At 44.6% G+C, this 19,001-nt stretch overlaps 1 protein-coding gene across 2 annotated transcripts in view; it reads right to left on the bottom strand.

The window, feature by feature from the left end:
* The window catches only part of Tspan2 (tetraspanin 2), a 45,291-nt gene extending 31,759 nt beyond the window's left edge, over positions 1 to 13,532 (bottom strand). For both annotated transcript variants that reach the window (XM_076861538.1, XM_076861539.1), the window contains exon 1: positions 13,417 to 13,532. In XM_076861538.1, the coding sequence (XP_076717653.1) occupies positions 13,417 to 13,485 (69 nt within the window). In that variant the 5' untranslated portion in view covers positions 13,486 to 13,532. The remainder of the gene's footprint in view (positions 1 to 13,416) is intronic.
* Between the last annotated feature and the right edge of the window lie 5,469 nt (positions 13,533 to 19,001).

Here is a 19,001-nt window from a genome sequence, read left to right as displayed (position 1 = left end):
TTTTTTTTCTATCAGAAAAAAAGTGAGGAGAGTATGCTTTTATTGTGCTTTAACTTAGAAGGAAACCAGTTTGAGGACCTCACTGTTGCTGTGCAGGAAAGAGGGTGCTGCCCTCCGTCAATTGCTGTCCCTGCTCGTCAGGGGGCTGCCTGGGACAAGTTGTCCAGCAAAGCCTGACAGGCAACCTTACCAGTGCCTGATGGAAAGAGAGTTTCCAAATACAAAGCAAAAATCTATTGACAGAGGCGCCAGGCCAAAGCCAGAAGCCACCAAGCAGACTGTGGAGGAGGTGACTGGTCCCAGGGACACCCTACCATGAGGCCACATTTTTGGAATCTCTGTACACAAACTCTAATTTATAGCTGTCTGGGATCATCCTTCCAGACGGAATACATTTGTCCAGTTCTGGCACGGATGTGTGTTTGATGCATAATGGAAAATTAAAAGAGAGGTTGCAATTTAAAGCCATCGGGCAAAGGGGGAAAAAATCTGCGCTTGCTCATCCCCGCCCCAACCCCCCAAACCACACGGGTTTCCTCCTGGTTCAAGGAATTGTGGCTTAGCTGAATGTCATCACTGTGTGGAGGGGAATCCTCCCAGTGTGCTGCCAGGGAGCTCGCCAGGGCTGACATTGCGATGAGAAACAGAGTGAGCACTGCTTTGGGAAGAGGCACAGCAGGTCCTTTTGAACTCACCAATCCTGTAAGGCTCATGCAATGCTCTGTATTCACTGGACTTATTAGTCTGGTCTACCACATACTAGAAATTGCCCCCCAAAAGTTCACACCAATTGCCATTCGGTCAGCATGAAGGTAAGTGAATCTGGTGTCCCCAAGTTCTCATTACTCTCTGTTCCATACAGCCAGAAGAGATGGACTCCCCTGAGGGAAGCCTGCAAGCCCCTGCAAGCCTAAACGAGTAGGCCAACACTCCCCTATGCCCTAATTCTCTCTTCTTTTAATCCCGGTCCTTTTTTTTTTTTTTTTTTTTTTTTTTGCATTCAGACATATCCGCACCTCGGTCAAGGTTAAAAACAGCTACGGAACGAGAGGCCATCCACGGCCCTGAGTGGGGCTTTCTTCTTTTCTTCTCTTGCCCCTACCCTCGTCTGCTTTCACTTCCTCTCTTTCTTCCTTGAGTGTTTATTCAGCGGGAATCAACTCTGATCTAGGCTAGCTATTGTGCTTGGCATCAGGGAAACAACGAAAAAGGTGGGGATCACAATCCAACGTGGAAGATAATCAACATGAAGTCATAAATGCACTATGAGGCAGGGAACGAGCTGAAGAGGGAGAGCGTGCGCACGGCCAAGGGATGGTGCAAAGCACAACCACCAGTGTGCAGCAGTTGTCCACTTTTGATGTATTACACACAGGGCTTCATTTTTTCCTTACCCTGATGCTGGGCTGGGGAAAGAGTCTGGGGGGAGGCCAGAGTCTGGGCTTCAGCAGGAAGCTGGGGCAGCTGGGGGCAGCTGGGACACAGGGCTTCTGCCTACCTTTGTATCATCTTGGGAAGCCCCAGAGCCTTGAGTGAAGAAGGGATGGAGACCCTTCTTTTGATGGGAACAGTCAGGAGCATGAATTTTGCTTGGGTGCCTGATACAGCAGGGAGCCAAAGATAAAGGCCTGAGTGACTGTGGACCAGAGAGAGAGAACACTAGGGAGTGAAGCTAACAGCTGAGAGGACCAGAAAGAGTTCACCATACCATTTGAAGAACTTTGCTGAGGCCTCCTTCTAGGGCCAGTACCATGCCTAGGGCCTTTGAGAGAATGACAACCAGAAATATTGTTTTGTAGGAACAGGCTTTTTCATACCGCAGAATGAGTTGGACCTTCATGTTAATCATTAAAAACCAAAACACTTATTGAGCATGACTGTGAGCCAGGAGCCTAGGACTCAGAGTTGACGAAGAACCAGTCCTTCTCCTGGGGTTCTCAGGGACTCATGGAAAGCTATTTGGAGGCTTTGGTAAAAACCTAGTCCTGCAGGTGAGGATCCAATCACAGGCCCAGCCTACTAGAATGCACACAAGAAAACGCCAGATAACATCATTTCTTCAGTCATCTCTCCTTTTCTGAGGACCAGTTGTGCAGAAGGCACTAAAAAATGTGATGAAATGAGGTCTGAGGGCAAAAGTGTGCCCACTACTTAAAAACATAAAATAGAAAAAACAAAAACCAAAAAAGGCGAGAAGAATGCAGTGAAAGGAACAGTGGTGTACAAACCTAAGCCATTAAAGAGGGGCTCGCCAGATTTTCCTGGGTAAGTTATTCCAGTAGCTAACCATTTTCCAGAGTGTTTGAGGGACACAAAATTGCAAATTGTAAGCACATGTCTTTAGAGAAGACATGTTTGTATTCTAAAACTAAAGAAACAGAAGAGAGGACTGAAGACGGATTTAAAGAATTTTAAAGCAAAGTGGATGGGCAGAGTTTCCTGTAAGTCATGGCTATCTGAAAAAACTAAGCCATTTAGCATAAAGCAAAACTTGTTTATGGATTTCACCTTTATTTTAACTGCATTTATTTTCACTTTCCTGGGCTTGCTGATAAAAGGGCCTATCGTGAGGATATAGTTTTTTCACTTAAAAACAAAAAAGGTCCCCTGTGGTAGTCCAGCTGGAGACGGGTAGTGCTGGGATGCAAAAACGCAGAGACCACTCCCTGGACCTGGCTCCTCCTGTCTGCCCAGCCTTCCCCTCCTGGACACAGGCCAACGTGGATCACAAACAGCAAATGCATGGTACTGCTGGTGAGCAGTAAACCTCCTTTCTGGGTCAAAAGCACCCCCAGAGACAGTTCTAGATAGCACATATGCTTATATCTAGGTACCAGACCAAAGAATGATCCTCAGAGGCGCTAATCCACAGTCTCAGTTCCTTCTTCCACTGGAAGCCACTGCTCTTGCCGTTTCCTGAGACAGAATGCTCTCCTCCCTCCCCTACCAGACTGACACCCACTCAGCGCTCGGCTTTCCTGTCACTTGGGGAAGACTACCCTAGCCTAGTTATTTGTCTTTTTTTCATAGCACATGCAACCATTTCTATTTAAACATTTCAGTAATTTTTTTTAAAAAAGCCCTGATTTCTGTGAGGGCAGGGATGGGAGCTGTGTTGCTGTAGTACAAACCCCTTCCTCTTGTCTTGCAGAATGGGCTCCCATTCTGTCAACTGACATATGACATATGTCAACGAAGGAGCAGAAGACCTACAAAAGACACCACTTAGGCTGTGCTGTGGATGGAACTGCGACCCCTCACCCCGCGATTCACACACTGCAGCCCTACCTCCCAGTGCGGTGATATTTGGAGATGAGGCCTTTGGGAGAGAATCAGATGAGGTCATGAGGGTGGGACTAGGGCCCTTATGAGAAGAGACACCAGAGAGGCTGCTTTCTTTCTCTCTGCCATTGAAGATGCAGCGACAAGGCACCACCAGCACACCAGGAGAGGGTCCTCATGAGACCCGACCATGCTGCCACCCTGCCCTCAGACTTCAACCTCCAGAGCTGTAAGGCATACGTTTCTGTTATTTAAGCCACCAAGTCTTTCTCCCCACCTTTCCCTCCGTTTGGTGCTATAGATCGAACACAGGGCCAGGTATTTCTTTCTTTCTCTTCTTTTTTAACGTCATCCCAAGTTGACTAAGACAGGCTGACAGGAGCAATTGGGAACAACCTCCCTCACAGCTCTCCAAGGGAAGACTTCACAAAGGCCTCTTTTCAAATTCATCTGCACGGGGGAAACACTGCAGATTCCTTGGAAGGCACCGAGTGAACACGAGGTTGAATATACACGCAGCAAAACAGTCACCCATGGACCAAGAAAACCAAATCGGAGTATGTAGCCTCAGTTCTGTTCCCCTGAGCCTCAGTGACATGGTAGAGTAGATCTATGCATCTCTGTTAGTGGCAAGAAGAGGGGCATATGAACACTGCGTACGATGATAGCAACACACACACCACACGCTGCATGAGAATGAAAGAATAAACAAAACCAATCCTGTTCTCTTGCTTCTCCAGGATGAAGCCATGGGCACATGCAACCCAGTTTGTTTGTTACTCTCTTCTTTGGGCTGAAGTCACACAAAAGTTGGAAATGACACTTTCATCCTAGGGTTTTCATTAAATGCTTTCAAGCTAATACTTGCTCTCGGTGGCAATTATCATCCTAGATGGAACTATAATGAGCACTCACTCACGATATTTGATCTGATTGAAACCCCATTATGATGCCATGAGGGTAATGCAGCCTCCGCCTTTTAGCAGGCAGATGTCAGAAGCACATTTGCTTTAGAAGATGATACTAATTTTCTCAAAGTGGAAAACTGGCTCCCAAGACTTTCATCTTATTATGCCCTGAAAGCAGGACCAGGATTTAGATGGCACTTTCTCAAAATCAAGGATTTTATCAGAAAAAAAAAAAAACAAAAAAATACGAGAGCTGAATGTCATATGACATTTACACCAAATGCCCCTGAGGGAACTTGCTGCCCTGACCTCAACATCAGGACCAGGTGAGGGGGAACTGGAGCAGGACCAGGACTGCAGGTGATGGTGAGAAGCCTCTGATTGTCCGGAAATACACAGCAGCTCCTTAAGGTATCAGCGTGCCAGATTTCCCCTACTATTTTCTTCATAGAAATTTCGGTAAGAAAGACTTCTTTCAGGTAAGAGTACATTTCATGATCAGTCAATGCTTAATTCGTTCTCTGGGCTGGTAGAAGCCCCATAGAATCAGGAGTGTTCTATTCACCTCCGGGCTATCTATTGGTGCCAAACACATGTTCTTCTGTTTGTTGAGGTTTTTATAAAGTTAACTTGCCTGGATCAACTGTTTTTCGAGGAAGCAGTTTAAAAGTGCTGCGGGGAAGCAAAATAACCCCGGGGTGGAAAGTTTTCTGTGAACCATAAAGCAGATAATTCACTTCTGGATGGTGGACAATGTGTTTATGTGGTGGTTACACACAACACCTTTTATCTTAAAAGAAATTCAGGGGAAAGGAGTAGGAGAGGATGAAACAGCAAGAATTATGAGAATGTTGATGTTGATGGCTGCTTAATTTTCTCTAGACGGCAAAAATGAATGTCACAGACTACAAGCTAATGATCCGGTGAGCAGATGGTTTTATCAAGTGAAGGTTAAATATACACAAGTCTAAAATCCGATCCACCAGGTCACAGAAGTGAATTAAACTTAGTGTCGGCCTTACCTCCTCGGGAGGAGTAACTATGGGTAGAATAGACAAAAATGCTCTTTTCTAAGTTCTCTGTATTGCCTTCTAATAGATAAGACCCATCCATCTGGGTCTTATCCTAGGCTCACCCTTCTATTACACATTTATCTTGGGGGCCCAAAATGACCACTCACCTATACAGACATGTCATCTCATCTATATGATGCTTTATATAAGCAAAGACATTAATTAATATTTATGTTTCAGTGTAAAATTCTTCCAGGTGTTTGAAAGGACTACTTCTGAGCAGATTGAAAGATTTCTTAAATATTGATCAATAGGAATAATATTTATCCAGTTTTAATTGTTACAGAGAAATAATGGCAGAAAGAAATATTTCAGGTAGAACTCAGGAATATGGTGAGAGGAGGGGCATATGAACACTGCATATGATTACAGTGTTCTCTATACAGCAAAATGAGTGTCAAAACACTTCATTTAGGAAAATGTTAGCTTGGATGGAAGCTAGTAGAAATCATGGAAGCCCAGGTTGGTGTTCTATGGATAATTTTCTTAACATTAATTTTACCAGAGCCTATTTGAGGTCAGGAAGGTATAGCATGGCCCGTTCACGGAGTTACAGGCAGATTCTGGCACGTGGAAGGAGAACAAATTGGCTTTGGGTCTGAGTGACAGCAGATTCCTATGCATCCCCAACCCCACACTGCCCCTGTTGGGGGGCTTGTCATCCCTGCTCAATTCCCTTGTCCCCTGTTTACAAGATGGTTCATTTCCAATTGCCATCACAATGGAGAGGGTGGAGCTTGGCCTATGTTTTGGAAAATCTACCACCTGCTCATCTAATTTTACTTCTTCTGAGTGTTCATACTGAATAACTGATGCTCGGACATGGGTAACAAATATGTCACATGTACAGACAGCGCTGTGGCACAGGGGAATTACTGTGGTCAAAACGGGGGTTCTCGCCAACTAGATTGAATCAGGCTCTGCACTCACGAGTCCTGTGACCCTTGGGCAAACCTCTTATCCTCTGTTACCCCCAGCTTCCTCATTTGCAGAGCAGAAAGAGTCATAGTATCTTCTTAAAGGTTTAACTAAGTTCATGTTACACACTGGAACAGTGAGGGCCCAGCACTTAGTCTTATTACCTTGATAGACTCACTAATGTTACATTCAGACCCCAAACTTGATCTTAGTCCCATGGTACCAGAAACTTAGTTGTCTGCCATCTTTTGATGTTGGTTGGCACTATGCTCCCACTCTCCAAGACAGCTGAAGTTCCCTTGAGTTTTCTGAACTATCTGTACCAGAACACCAGTAGCCCTTTACAGACGCTATTTCCTCTTTTCTCTAGTTTTAATTAAAACCCAATAAGGGAAAAAATATGTCTTTGTGAGAGGAAAATAATTTTATTTAGGCTAGAGCTGTCCAACAGAAATTTCTCCAGTGATGGAAATGTTCTCTATTTGTGCCATCCAATATGGTAGCCACCAGCCACCAATGGCTATTGAACACTTGAAATGTGTTCAGTGGGACTGAGGAAATGAAATTACATTTTACTTAACTTGAATTGATTTAAGTTTAAATAGCTGCACATGCTCAGTAGCACAGCCACTGAACTGAGTGTCTAGAAGTCACCTTCGTGTCCAAGTTTTAGCCTTTAGACTTGGAGTGGTTAAGAGCATGTACTCTGGAGCCACACATCAAAACCCCGCTCTGCCACTGGCCAGCTCTGAGTCCTGCATAAGTCTCTTACACTCTCTGTACTTCTGTTTCCTCATATAGAACCTGGGCATGATAACAGCTTTTATCTCATAAGATTATTGTGAGGATTAAAAATGCTCATATAGAAATGTGCTTAAGAGGACATTTAGTACATAGCTTACATTTATATAGTGCTTCCTATCCTTCAAGTTTTTTTCTGCTTAAATTAATTTATGAAATTGTCTCTTGATGCACACTCTCAATTTCCATCTTATTTTTCTTCTGTTTTAAAATGATTGGTTAGTGGTCTCAAAGTTTCTCTTGCTTCTGCCCTATGTCAGGGTATTTTATCCATCTTTTCACACCTGCATTTCTGGAATACATCAAAACTAAATTTGGCATTGGATTTAATGACCCTGCTCACAGACTTTACACTTTCCAGGCCAGTATCATTTCTTATGCTGTGTATTACACTTGTCCCCAAATTTACTACAGTGGGAGGAAAATGGGATTTAGAATCAGAAGACGTGGGACATTCAACCTATTCTGCCTGACTCAGTTTCTATATCTGTAAGATGGTGGCAGTTATACAGTTCCATGGGATTGCTGTGATTCACAATCATATGGGATAATGGATGTGAAAGCATTTTGTAAACTAAACATCATATAAATGTTCATTAGTATTGTTATTTTGTTCCTAATCAAAGCCAAAGAGGATGAAAATGTAGGCCAAGGCAAACCCCACTCATCTGTAAGATGTGCTCTCAGTCCATTGGATATCCCTGTCTTACTGGCCTCATTCTCTTGATTCCTTTTGCCGCTTGGTGACCATGACAAAATTTGTTTCAACGATCAGTATAACATCACTTGCTTTAGAAACATGTATAATATCACTTGCTTTAGAAAAAAAGGCACACTGTTGGTTGTGACGTTGTCAATATTAACATTGGGCGGATGGAGGTAATGTTCTCTTTTGTGGCACACGGCTGGAGCACCAAGAGACTTCACGGATGACGTTCTAGAGTAACACAGTAAAAGGCAATGGAAGATGGTGATTCCAGAAACCGTCAAGGATTAGTGTAGAAAAAAAAAGAACCTGAAAACAGCCGTGGTAAAGTGGTAACTGGAATTAAAAGCACTGCCAAGAGCAAGCCAAGAAGAAGGAGCTCCCTGCCCCAACCAGAAGTGAGGGCATCTGGTGGGTCTCTGACCTCTTCAGGTCACATCTGAAACAGAGGTTCTCACATGTGGTCCTAGAGCTGGGGACTTGTTTAGAGATGCGGACCTACTGAATCAGAATATGTAATTGAACAAGGTCTGGGATGGTCTATGCACATCCATGTCTAAGAGGCTCTTGACCCCCAAAGCTTTCCCATGCCCCCTCTTGGGCTCCAAAGGCACAGAGGCAGGGCAGACAACAAACAGCTCTGCTCTAAGGTCAGTGTGCACAGCCCTGTCAGCTGAAGCCGTGATGAACCTCTACTAGGTGCTGAGACCTGAGAGAGAACAAGAGACAATCAAGGACAAAATGGAGGCTACAGAAAGGCACAAGTGCCTCCTGATCCAGGATATCTCTGAGCTGCCAGCACTTGGCAGGGTGTCAGGTACACAGCAGGAGCTCAGCACAGGCTTGCTGACTGAATGGATTACAGAGGAGGGACCCTCTCCTTTTGACTCCACACCTTTGGTAAGGTAAGACTCTTGGCACTTTGATTGGTTGGACATGGGACACCTTCTTGCTTCTCCTTACTTTTATGGGTCTCATGGAGTCTGGATTCTACTTTCTCACTTGTATCTCTAGTATTCAACTGTCACTCATATCTTATATTACGGAGTATTTACTATGTATGGGGGGATGTGCCATACTTGAGGACCTTACATGTATTAACTCATTTTATTTGCACAAAGATCAGACTGAAGTGAGTACTTCATCATGCCTGTTTCACAGAGGAGAAAAACTGAGGCTCAAAGAGGTTAAACAACAGAGCTAGGAAAATAGTCAGGCAGTGTGGTGCCAATCTACACCTTCCAAGCTTTGAATTCCTGGATCTGAATAGCCATGCTGGGCAGACCTGCCCGAGGTCTACCAGGACACTGTAACTACAGCTCTGGATTTCCCAGACTGACCCTACTGTAGACTCCTTGACCTCCTAGCAGCACTAGGTCCCTCTGATCCACACTGGTGGGGGCTGACTCTCTGCTGCTGTCTTCTCACCTTGACAGAAATCAGGAATGAAGACTATCCTACAGTGAGGCTGAGCTGTTTTCTGGGATGGTCTAGCATTTCTGTGGACTCCAAAGGGTACATTCTTTTTTTCTTTTTTCTTTTTTTAAACCAGTTTCTCCAACAGGTGATTTCTCTAAAGTACTATTTGACATATTTGGGGAAGTGGAGGAGGCCACCTCTGTAAGATTCATTGGATCCAAGCTTCTTTTACTCCCAAGCCAAAGAAACACTATCTTTCCTACAAGCACCTGTTAGGTATCACCAAGTGCAAACCCAAAGCTGCATTAGTAATGGTGAGAAGGAAAGGAGAGAAACTTCAAACTTGCCATATATGGCATCTGGCTTTCAACAAAGAACTGCCTGGCTTCCTGTTGGACAGGGACAGTGAGCCACTCATTACAGCACAATGATAGGAAAACGCTGAGCAGACAACAATAAACCAAGGAATAAACAGCGCCCAGGTTTTTCTTTAAACCAACATGTGTGGCTGGGTGGGTTGTGGTGTTTTATTTATATTGCTATGCAACGGAGGAAAAAAAAAAAAACAAAAACCAAAGGTGATTTCAATGAAAGGCACAGGAAAATACTGAGCTATCTGACTGCAGAGCCTGAATTTAGACCTGACAGATGTTGGGAGGGGTTTCGTGGTAGACATCAACCATGATATCAGAAATTAATTGAGTAGAGTTAATGGGTAGGCTTTACTTTTACTTTAAAAAGAATCCAGGCGGTGGCCCTGGGCCAGGCACTGCAGGCTCTGGCAAGATCTAGCTGAATGTTTAGAAAACCAGGAGCACAGCCGAGGGGAGCTTAAACCCAGCTGCCCTGAAGGAGGTTACAAATCTAGCTGTCAAATTGCAGCTCAGAAAACCTCTATGCCTGCCCTCCGGTCAATTTCTGACAGGACCCAAAATGCTGTCATCTAGGGGACCTTATACCTCAGAAGGGCAGACATCTAAGGGTGTGTGTGTCAATGTTACACTCTTAAGTCACAGCTGAAGCCTGTCCTTCCAGGAAAAGCCCTCCAACTAGGAAAAAACAACTTCAGAAACTAGGGTGGGGCTTTTCTAGAATCAGGTTCCTTCTATGACAATGGAGGTAGATATCTAAATAACTTAATCCATTCCGTTCTTCCCTGTCGGGCATAAGGCACTGGTTTCAGTTTGTCCCTTTTGTGTTGGTTGTGCGGCACAAACACGGGAAGATGGCCTCTACTTGCTGCTGTTGCACAACCCTGTCCCCTGCCCCCTGCAGCCCTGTGGAATTGAAAGAGAGAAAGGTCCCCATACTTCCCTACTGGGCTCAGTCTGAACAGCAGCCAGGTAATGATGAGCAGGCAGAGATAGGTCCAGTTGACAACGGATTATGTAAATCAGAAATCCATACTCAGTTTTCTAACCTGAGATTAATGCAGCTTCATTAATTCACTCTACAGATATTTATTAAGTGCCTCCTATATGTTGGACACTATTCTAAATGCTGAGGATACATCTGTGAACAAAACAGAAGAAAAAGAAATTCCTGCTCTCAGTGCTGTTAAGTTCTAGTAGGGAAAATCCACCAGTACACATTAAGAAGATAATGTATAGTTATTCCCAAATGATGACAAGTTGGAAGTCATTTGGCACACATGTTTACTGTTCGCCAATATTAAAGGAATCAGGGGAAAGAGCTTTATGTTGAATGCTTCCTATGTGCCAGGCACTTACTAATAAAAATAATTATTAACCTTTTTGAGCACTAACTATGTATAAGGCTCATAAAAGGTGAGGCTGGATACTTAACATATTTGATTTTAATGCTCTCAACAACTCTATTTCTCCACTCATACAAATGATAAATCAAGCTGAGAAGTAAAAATAACTTGCTCAAGCATACTCTGCTTGGATCTCTGCCCTTAAGCCTGATGGCTTCTTCGTATAGATGGTGGCTCACATGCCCCTTGCTCTGCATCTCAGCTGGTGACGCTGGTTTCTCACCTTTGCCTTAATGTCTCCTTCTTCAGAATACTTTGCAGCCTCCTTAATGTTACTGTGATCCCTTCTCTGAACACCTTAGTCAGAACATATATACCAAAGGCCATATATGACCTCAGTGGCTAACACAGGGAGGGACTCAAACTTTGCTTTGCTGCTACTTCCCTTCCTTTCTGTGTTAATGGTCAATGGTGTGAAATTTGTCACTTGATTATATACTGAACTTTTCTTTTTTTCCGGGGGGGGGGGGGTGCAGTTGTTGTTCTATATGCATTGATCTTGTTTCCTCAAGTAGATTAGCTACTTAGGAAACAGTGTTTGCAGTTACTAGTGCTTATTTATTATTTGTTTAGTCATTATTTAATAGTAGCTCTCAAACTTGCACATGGGTCAGAATTGGGTGGTCTGTTAAAATAGATTGCTGGGTCCCTCTTCCAGAGTTTCTGATTCAGCAGGTTCAGGATGGGCAGAGAATGTGCATTTATGACCAATTTCCAAGGGATGCTGATGTTGCTGGTCCAGGAGCCACACTTTTGAAAACCACTGGTTAACTGAATTACCACACTTTTTAAAAGCAAGTAGGCAGAGTTTGAGATCCATCTTTGCCTCTTGCTAGCTGTGTGATCTTGGGCAAATTAATCTGTTTGAATCTCAGTTTCCTCATTTGTAAAAACGGGGATAATACGATGCACATCAGTATTGCCATGAAGATGAGGTGTGATAATGAAGGTAATGTGCTTAGTCCTGTCCTTGACACATGGAAAACACTCAATAAATGCTTCCAATTATCCCTGGAAAGGCTGGCACAGCTTCAAGCATTTAATAAGAACTGAACCCAGTTTAAGAACTTCTATTCAGACTGCTATAAACTTCTTTTGAATTTGTAAGCAGTGAGAGTGAAAGGTGCCACTGAAGCAATGACATCTATAATTAATTATCGGAGATGGAAATTAAGCCAGCCTACTAAAAAATACAAAGTAAGGGCCTCGAGAAATGTTCCTCCTTATAGTATGCTGAATATCAATGTCCAGGTGTACAAAAGTCACATGTATCTTTAAAATGCAGGGGCTGTTCCTGGGTACCTCCTCCACACATTCCATTGCTGAAAGATGCTGAAGATGGCTACTTGGAAGAGCTTGGAGTTGTTGGAGTCACCCAGGCGTCTGGGCTAATGGGTTGGCAGACACAAACTGGGCCCATTATTCAATAATTAATTACTTGCAGTCATGGGAAGCAACCTCCACAGAGCAAATGGTTTCAAAGCACCTAAGCCCCTCCTGCTCCCTCGGCCCTCTAAAAACCTCTTCACCCAAAGCAGGACCTATATTTTCACTAGGGGTCTATCTGAGCAGTTACTATGGGTGGCCATTAAGAAAGCCCAAGAGGGACCGTGCAGAAGACAATTTTCAGACCTTTCTCAGAATTCTCCAGGACCTGGGGCTGAGTATCCAGGGGGCTAAGGATGGTAGAGCCCTAACCATTCTCTAATAATCTAGAAGACAAGGGTCACAGTCTTATCTCTCTGTGAACTACTAATTCCCGGATTGTTGTCAGCTCCATAAAACCCTGCAAAGTTGAATGAGATCATCTCCATTAGCATTAGAATTTAGCTGCGGACAGGGAACTGTGGGGAGATGCTGCTGCCTCTTGGAAGCCCCTCAGTGCCCCCAACATCCTTCCCTAAAGAGCACTCCCACCTCCTCATTCACTAGGACCCTGTCATAATGCCTAGAAAAAGGATGATCCTTCCCCACCCCCACAATTTTCATTCCTACCCCCAATTTCCTAAAGAAATCCTCAGAGGCAGGTGGTGTGTCCACACACTCTGGATGGGGTGGAACCCCACAGGCAGCCCCCTAGGGCAGGGGTTTCCCTCCCAACCCACTGGCCAGGCCACCGGGCTCCCGCGGAAAGGCAGAGCGAGAAGGGGGTGTGTGTGTGCTTGGGAAGCTGGAGGGGAGCGCGGACCGCCGGCGCCGGGAGCCCTCAGGAGGTGAGGAGTGGCTGGGTCCCCGCACCTGGCGTCACCCGCCCGGAGATAAAAACCGAGGCAGAGGGGCTCCTCCCGGGTTAGAGCCGCCCGGTGTCTCCGCTTCTTACCGGTTCCCGTGGCTCAACCTTCTCTTTTTTTCCGTTCCCTCCCCCTCCATCCGTCCCCCTCGTCTTTGTCTGCCTTCTCGCCTCCGCCGTTGGAGCACCCTGCCCTCTCCCGGAGCCGGCTCGGACGCCCGGCGGTCAGCTCCCCCGAGACCCCGGCCCCGCGCCCGCCGCCAGTCCCCCTGCCCTGCTGGGCCTGCCGGCTCGGGTCTCACCCAGAACAGCAGGTTGAAGCCGAGCAGCAGGTACTTGATGCACCGCAGGCCCCCGCGGAAGCGCCCCATGCTGTGGCCCAGGCGGCGGGCTCCCGAGTCCCCAGGCCCGCGCCGCGAGCCCGGGGAGCGGCGGGCGCCGGCAGGGAGGGGCGAGGGGGCGGGCCGCGGGCGGGGCCTGGGGGCGGGGCCTGCGGGGACCCGGAGCGGCCAGCTGGCGAGTGGGAGGGGAGGCGGGCAGGGACGCCGCGAGGGTGCGGATCCCTCCTCCCAGGGACTCCCTGCTTTCATTCTGCCGCGGAGACTACCTTCCTGCCCTCCCTGGGGTCCCCGCTCCCGGGCGGCTGTCCCAGCATCTGCGACGATAGAACGTCCGCCAGGGAAGCGGGCCCCATCTAATCAGCGCCCAGTGCCTAGACGCCTTTGAGGCCCTTCTTGATGGATGACACCTAGGTCGCGGCCTCGGTGGCTATGGAAACCTAGGAAGGTGGCTTCAGGTAGAAGAGATGGCAGGACCCGTGGTGGAGCACCCGGCGGAGTTTCCAGGGCGGTGGTCCCGCGGCGCCCTGTAAGCTCACAGGCCGCAGAGGCGGCTTGCAGGGGACCCTCCCTCCTGCCCCCGCCCCCTGCCCCCGCCCCGCGCCTCTCCGAGGGTTCTTACCTTAATAGGCAAGAACTGGGGGAAGGCGCGCGGTGCGGCCACCCGGAGCCCTGCTCCCCATCCTCCTCCCACCCCCATATCCTGCTAGATACGACAGATGAGAGGGCTTGAAATGAATCCAAATTCCCGGGATCTTGATTATGTTGTGGAGATTGGAAAAAAGGGGGCGGTTTTGGTTTTGCTTTGTTTTTATTAAGTTTGGTTGCTGGCGGGAACTCAGGCTCCCCACTCCCGTTGACTAAAGTGTCTACAATGTGTGGTGTCAGACAGTGAGGGGGAGACAGGGAAGTGTAAAATTCAGGGAGCTTATGCATTAATTTAGCAACATTCTAAGTGCCAATTATAGACCAGGCATAGTAGCAAGCCCTGGGGACTCAACAAGGAGGGAGTTAGTCAGCTCTCCTATTGCATATCTGTAGAGACAGATCTGTATGCAATTAATTGTAGCAAGGTGTCAGGACAAGTTAAGTGCTGGGCAAGCATCCCTGGCCTCACTGCATTGGCCAGGAGAGATTTTGCTAAGGAGAGTGAGACTGATCCCTTCTTGAAGAATGAGTCTCAGAGGAGAGGAAGAGCAGTCCAGGTAGCATGTGCAAAAGTTTGCAAGGGACCAAAGCTTTCTGGGAAAAAGATGAGAATCTTTGCTAGCCAGGTGGAGCAGGAGCCCATGTGAAGGCAGTGGGGAGGTGAGTCAGGAGGGTGCTGGAGCCAAATCACAGCTTGCAGGTAGCTGTTGAATGTGCAACACAAACTGAGGGCCTCAGTTTCCCTCCTCCTCACTTGCAACATGGGGATAGTACTTGTCTTAAAGAATTGTTGGAAGGATTAATGAGTTAATGTTTGCAAAGTGCCCAGAACAGTGCCTGCACTGTAAGTACAGTATAAGTACTGTAAGTACAATATAAGGGTTAGCTGTTTCGATATAGTACTCAATCAGCCAACCATTCAGTCTCCACCATGTTGCCATCTTGGCCTACATCTGCATCTTTGGACACATGTTTGAAAAATCTAGTGAATTTTATTAACAAAAATGAGTAGAAGAAAGAAAAATGAAAGTGCTGATTCTGTAGTAAGTAAGCATAAGTCTCACACAGTGAACTAGAGACAAAGATAGAAGTTAATAGGTATGCAGATGCAAAGCTTTGATTTCAAACACAGTTCTATATCTGACACCTCTGTTTTACTATAAAGGAAAAAAACCTAAAGAGTAGTGTCTACTACCCAGCAGGCATGCAATCAATCAACTAAATGAACAATAATGATATTATAATTTATATATATTGTTGAATTTCACATCTCTAAGACAAAAATATATTTATTTAGACATTATATTCAATATTCTGGGAACAGAACCCTTATTATGACATGCAAAGCTGTTGTTCTTTCACACTTCGATTTTAGCACATGTGTAATAGACAAATGATTGCCTGCTTAATGTAACAGTTTTAGATTTTGAGTCTAGACTCTCCCAATCCCCCCATTCACAAAAATGAAGCCTCTCTTTTTAGGGGAGTCTGACCTTTGGCAGGACTAGGCTAAAATAATTCTCTTTTCCTTGTACTTAGTTCAGAAAGCAAACTGACAGATGTTTCGGCAAATGGGATAGAGTGGTATCTAATGGGGCCCAGATGGTCTCTCTTCTTTTCAAAGTTATTGAATCTGGATGTTATACTTGAAATAGCTGTTTCCAACTTGGTACTATCCTCAAGACAGACCCAATAACATTGAGGACAACAAAGCAGAAAGTTGAAAAAACCTGGATCATTGAAATCTGAATTCTGAAGCTAAGTGTAGTTTGAGTTTTGTCTGTTTGTGCATATATATGTATGTGTGAATTGTGGGGGAGAGGCATCCTAAATAATGACATAATAAAGAAGTTAGCCTGTGATTAATTGTCACTAACATCGCTCCTCCTTTCTCCTCTTTTTTCTCCTGTGTTGAACTCAGTCATGGTGCCTGAAACTCTAAGACAATATTGTGACTAGAGGAAAATACAAGAAAATTGCAGACCTGCCAGCCAGGATGCTGTTGAACCATGTAACCAACATCAGCTTTCATCTATTTCCAGATATGTGTGTGTGTGTGTGTGTGTGTGTACACACACACACACACACACACACACACACACACACACACATATATATCCCTTAATGTGTTTGACTTTGGGTTCTGTTACTTATAGTTGAAGATATTCCTAACTGATAAAGGGAAGATGGTATGTTCATTTTTGGATCTGCTGTTTTAGATTTGGTGGGAAATCCAGATGGAATGGAAATTTGAAATTCTGGGCAGAGGTTTGAACTATAACTTTAAGGTAAGGATTCATTAGCAAATGGTGGTAAGTTGAAGCCAGTGGTCTTCAAACTTTCCCCCCATGCCCTAAAATAATTATGAAATAAATAGTCCCTCTAGAACTTTCCCCCTGATATTTTACTATGAACATTTTCCAGCATATAAAAAAGTTGAAATAATAGACAATGAACACCACATGCTCACCACCTAGATTCTACAATAGACATGTTTTTTTGTTGTTGTTGTTGTTGTTTTTTAAAGAGGGGATACAAGGGATTGAACTCATGGGCACTCAACCATGAGCCATATCCCCAGCATTATTTTGTATTTTATTTAGAGACAGGGTCTCTCTGAGTTGTTTAGGGTCTCACTGGCTTTTAACTCATAATCCTCCAGCCTCTGCCTCCTGAGCCACTGGGATTGCAAGCATGCCAATATTGACATTTTGAAAGAAAAATTGTCACATCACACATTTCAAGCATCCAATAGAAACTAAACATCAGTGTGATCTGCTACCTACTATCATCCATTTCAAAACACACCAACAAGTTGTTCTTTAACAGGGTGGAGATTTTACACCTTTTCTTTTAATCCTTGAACTTATATTTTTATTCCATGTATGTAATCCTAAAGTAAGGCTTTTTTATGCTTGAAAGATTTTTATTCAATGTCCTTTTATATTTGGATAATTACTACATGATGATTAAAACAAATTAAAAAAAATTTCCCTTGAGAACCATAAGACTCTAAGTGTTAATTAACTTCTTCTAGATTGAGTTATTGCTAAAATGGTCAGTAGTACACAATTGATTAAAATAATAAATACAGTTTTAAATGAATAATCATTAAGTGTGACCATGAAAATATTACTGAGAATGTCTCTCTTAATAGGACTGGTGGGGTTGGTATTTTTTCTACTAGTTCATGCATTTATGAATGGAAATTACTTATTGCTAGAACAACACAGAGCTCAGCTTACATTCTCTTAATATTGTCCTTTGTTTTGATATTTATGCTGAGAAATTTTGTTTATACAAACAGCTAGATGAGGATGGATGATGTTGTTACAGCAATGCCAACCAATTCTTTAAACCCCTTCTGAATTAAATGCCCCATTCACATAATGGCCTAACATCAAAAATTGTTTTTAGTGATCAATCCATTTGCCTGCCAATTGCATTTATCTTTATTCAATGTTATTCAGAGAATAGGATTGGAACCCTTCTAACATACAAGAGAATTTATTACCCATATTATAGTTATCTACTTTCTCAGCATCTACATCATTTGCGAGCTGATGGCTCAGGGCTTTTTATACCCTGGGGAAATGTACCGTAAGTAGGCTCAGGGCTGGGTAATGGGTAGCTTGTGAAGGAAGATATCTTCTTCACAGGCGTATTCTCAGGCAGATTGATTTTAGGAAGGAATACAGAAATTGAGGACTGGGAAATCAATCTCTTAAAACGATTCATTTTGGAAAGATCTCTTACATCCTCTGGAAAGATTTCCTACATCCTCAGATACGCATGCTCTAGAGATAGATTGAAGCCAAGAAAATGGTTGATGTGCCCATGGAGAATATGCAAAGTCTTTAGAAAACGATCCTAGTTGGTCAGAGGACCTATAACACTCTGTTAATCAGTTATATGTCATTATAACAAAATACCTGAGGTAAATTAGCTTTTAAAGATAAAAATTTTGTTTTGGCTCACAGTTTGGAGGTCCATGATATTGGCCTTTGCTTTGGGCCTATGGTGAGGGAGCACACCATGGTGGAAGTGCAAAGTGAAGTAAAAATGTCCTTCCTCAATCACTTGAAAGCATCCCTCTGAGCCTCATCCTTTTTTGGAGAGAGTCCTAAATTGAACTCAGGGCCTTGTGCATGATAGGCAAACATTCTACCAACTGAGCCATATCCCCAGCCCTAGCCCCAGCCTGTAAGGATTTCATCACTTCCCAATAGTTTCAAGCTGGGAAACAAGAATTTAACACATGGGCCTTTAGAGGACATTCTAGATCCAACCATAGCAGACATGCAAAGGAGACTGGAAGAAATGATCGGAGAGATAAAAGAAAAACCCAGAAAATGGTGTCACAGAGGCTGAGGAATGAATGAGATTCTGGAAGGAGAGAACAGTCACTGTGCGAATGCCCCAGCCATAGCAGGTAAGATAATAGTTTAAAAGTTTGGTGGCCTGGTGCCTTAGGATACTGACAACCTGGGTAAAGACCACTTCATAAGGGTGGGGGTGGGCCAGGGAGGGAGTGGGGTGGGGAGTCCTAATCATTGCTTTTCCCAGAAGTTTAGCTGTAAGATGGATCAAGGTGGGTGGAAGGGTTTTCCCTTTCCTACATGTCTTTATGGGAAGATGGAGATGTGCTCATAGGCCTTGGGGAAGATAGGCAGAGCGTGGTTGAAAAAGAAGAAAAGCAAGAACAGCGTCTCTGATGAAGTAGAGAGGGACAGGGGAGCCAGATCATGTGCGGTTTACATTTGGATCAGGAGAAATGGGCAAGGACGGAGCTGCAGAAACATTCTGTGTTCTAAATCTCATAATCCCAGCATCTGAGCTCTCCGTGATCTGATTTTGCTGCCTGTGGAATTTTCTGCCTGTTGCTTTTAGCGTCTTGTTCC

The sequence above is a fragment of the Callospermophilus lateralis genome, chromosome 7 (assembly GCF_048772815.1).
Source record: "Callospermophilus lateralis isolate mCalLat2 chromosome 7, mCalLat2.hap1, whole genome shotgun sequence".
Classification (NCBI taxonomy): Eukaryota; Metazoa; Chordata; class Mammalia; order Rodentia; family Sciuridae; genus Callospermophilus; species Callospermophilus lateralis.
This window is presented reverse-complemented; position numbering and strand designations above follow the sequence as displayed.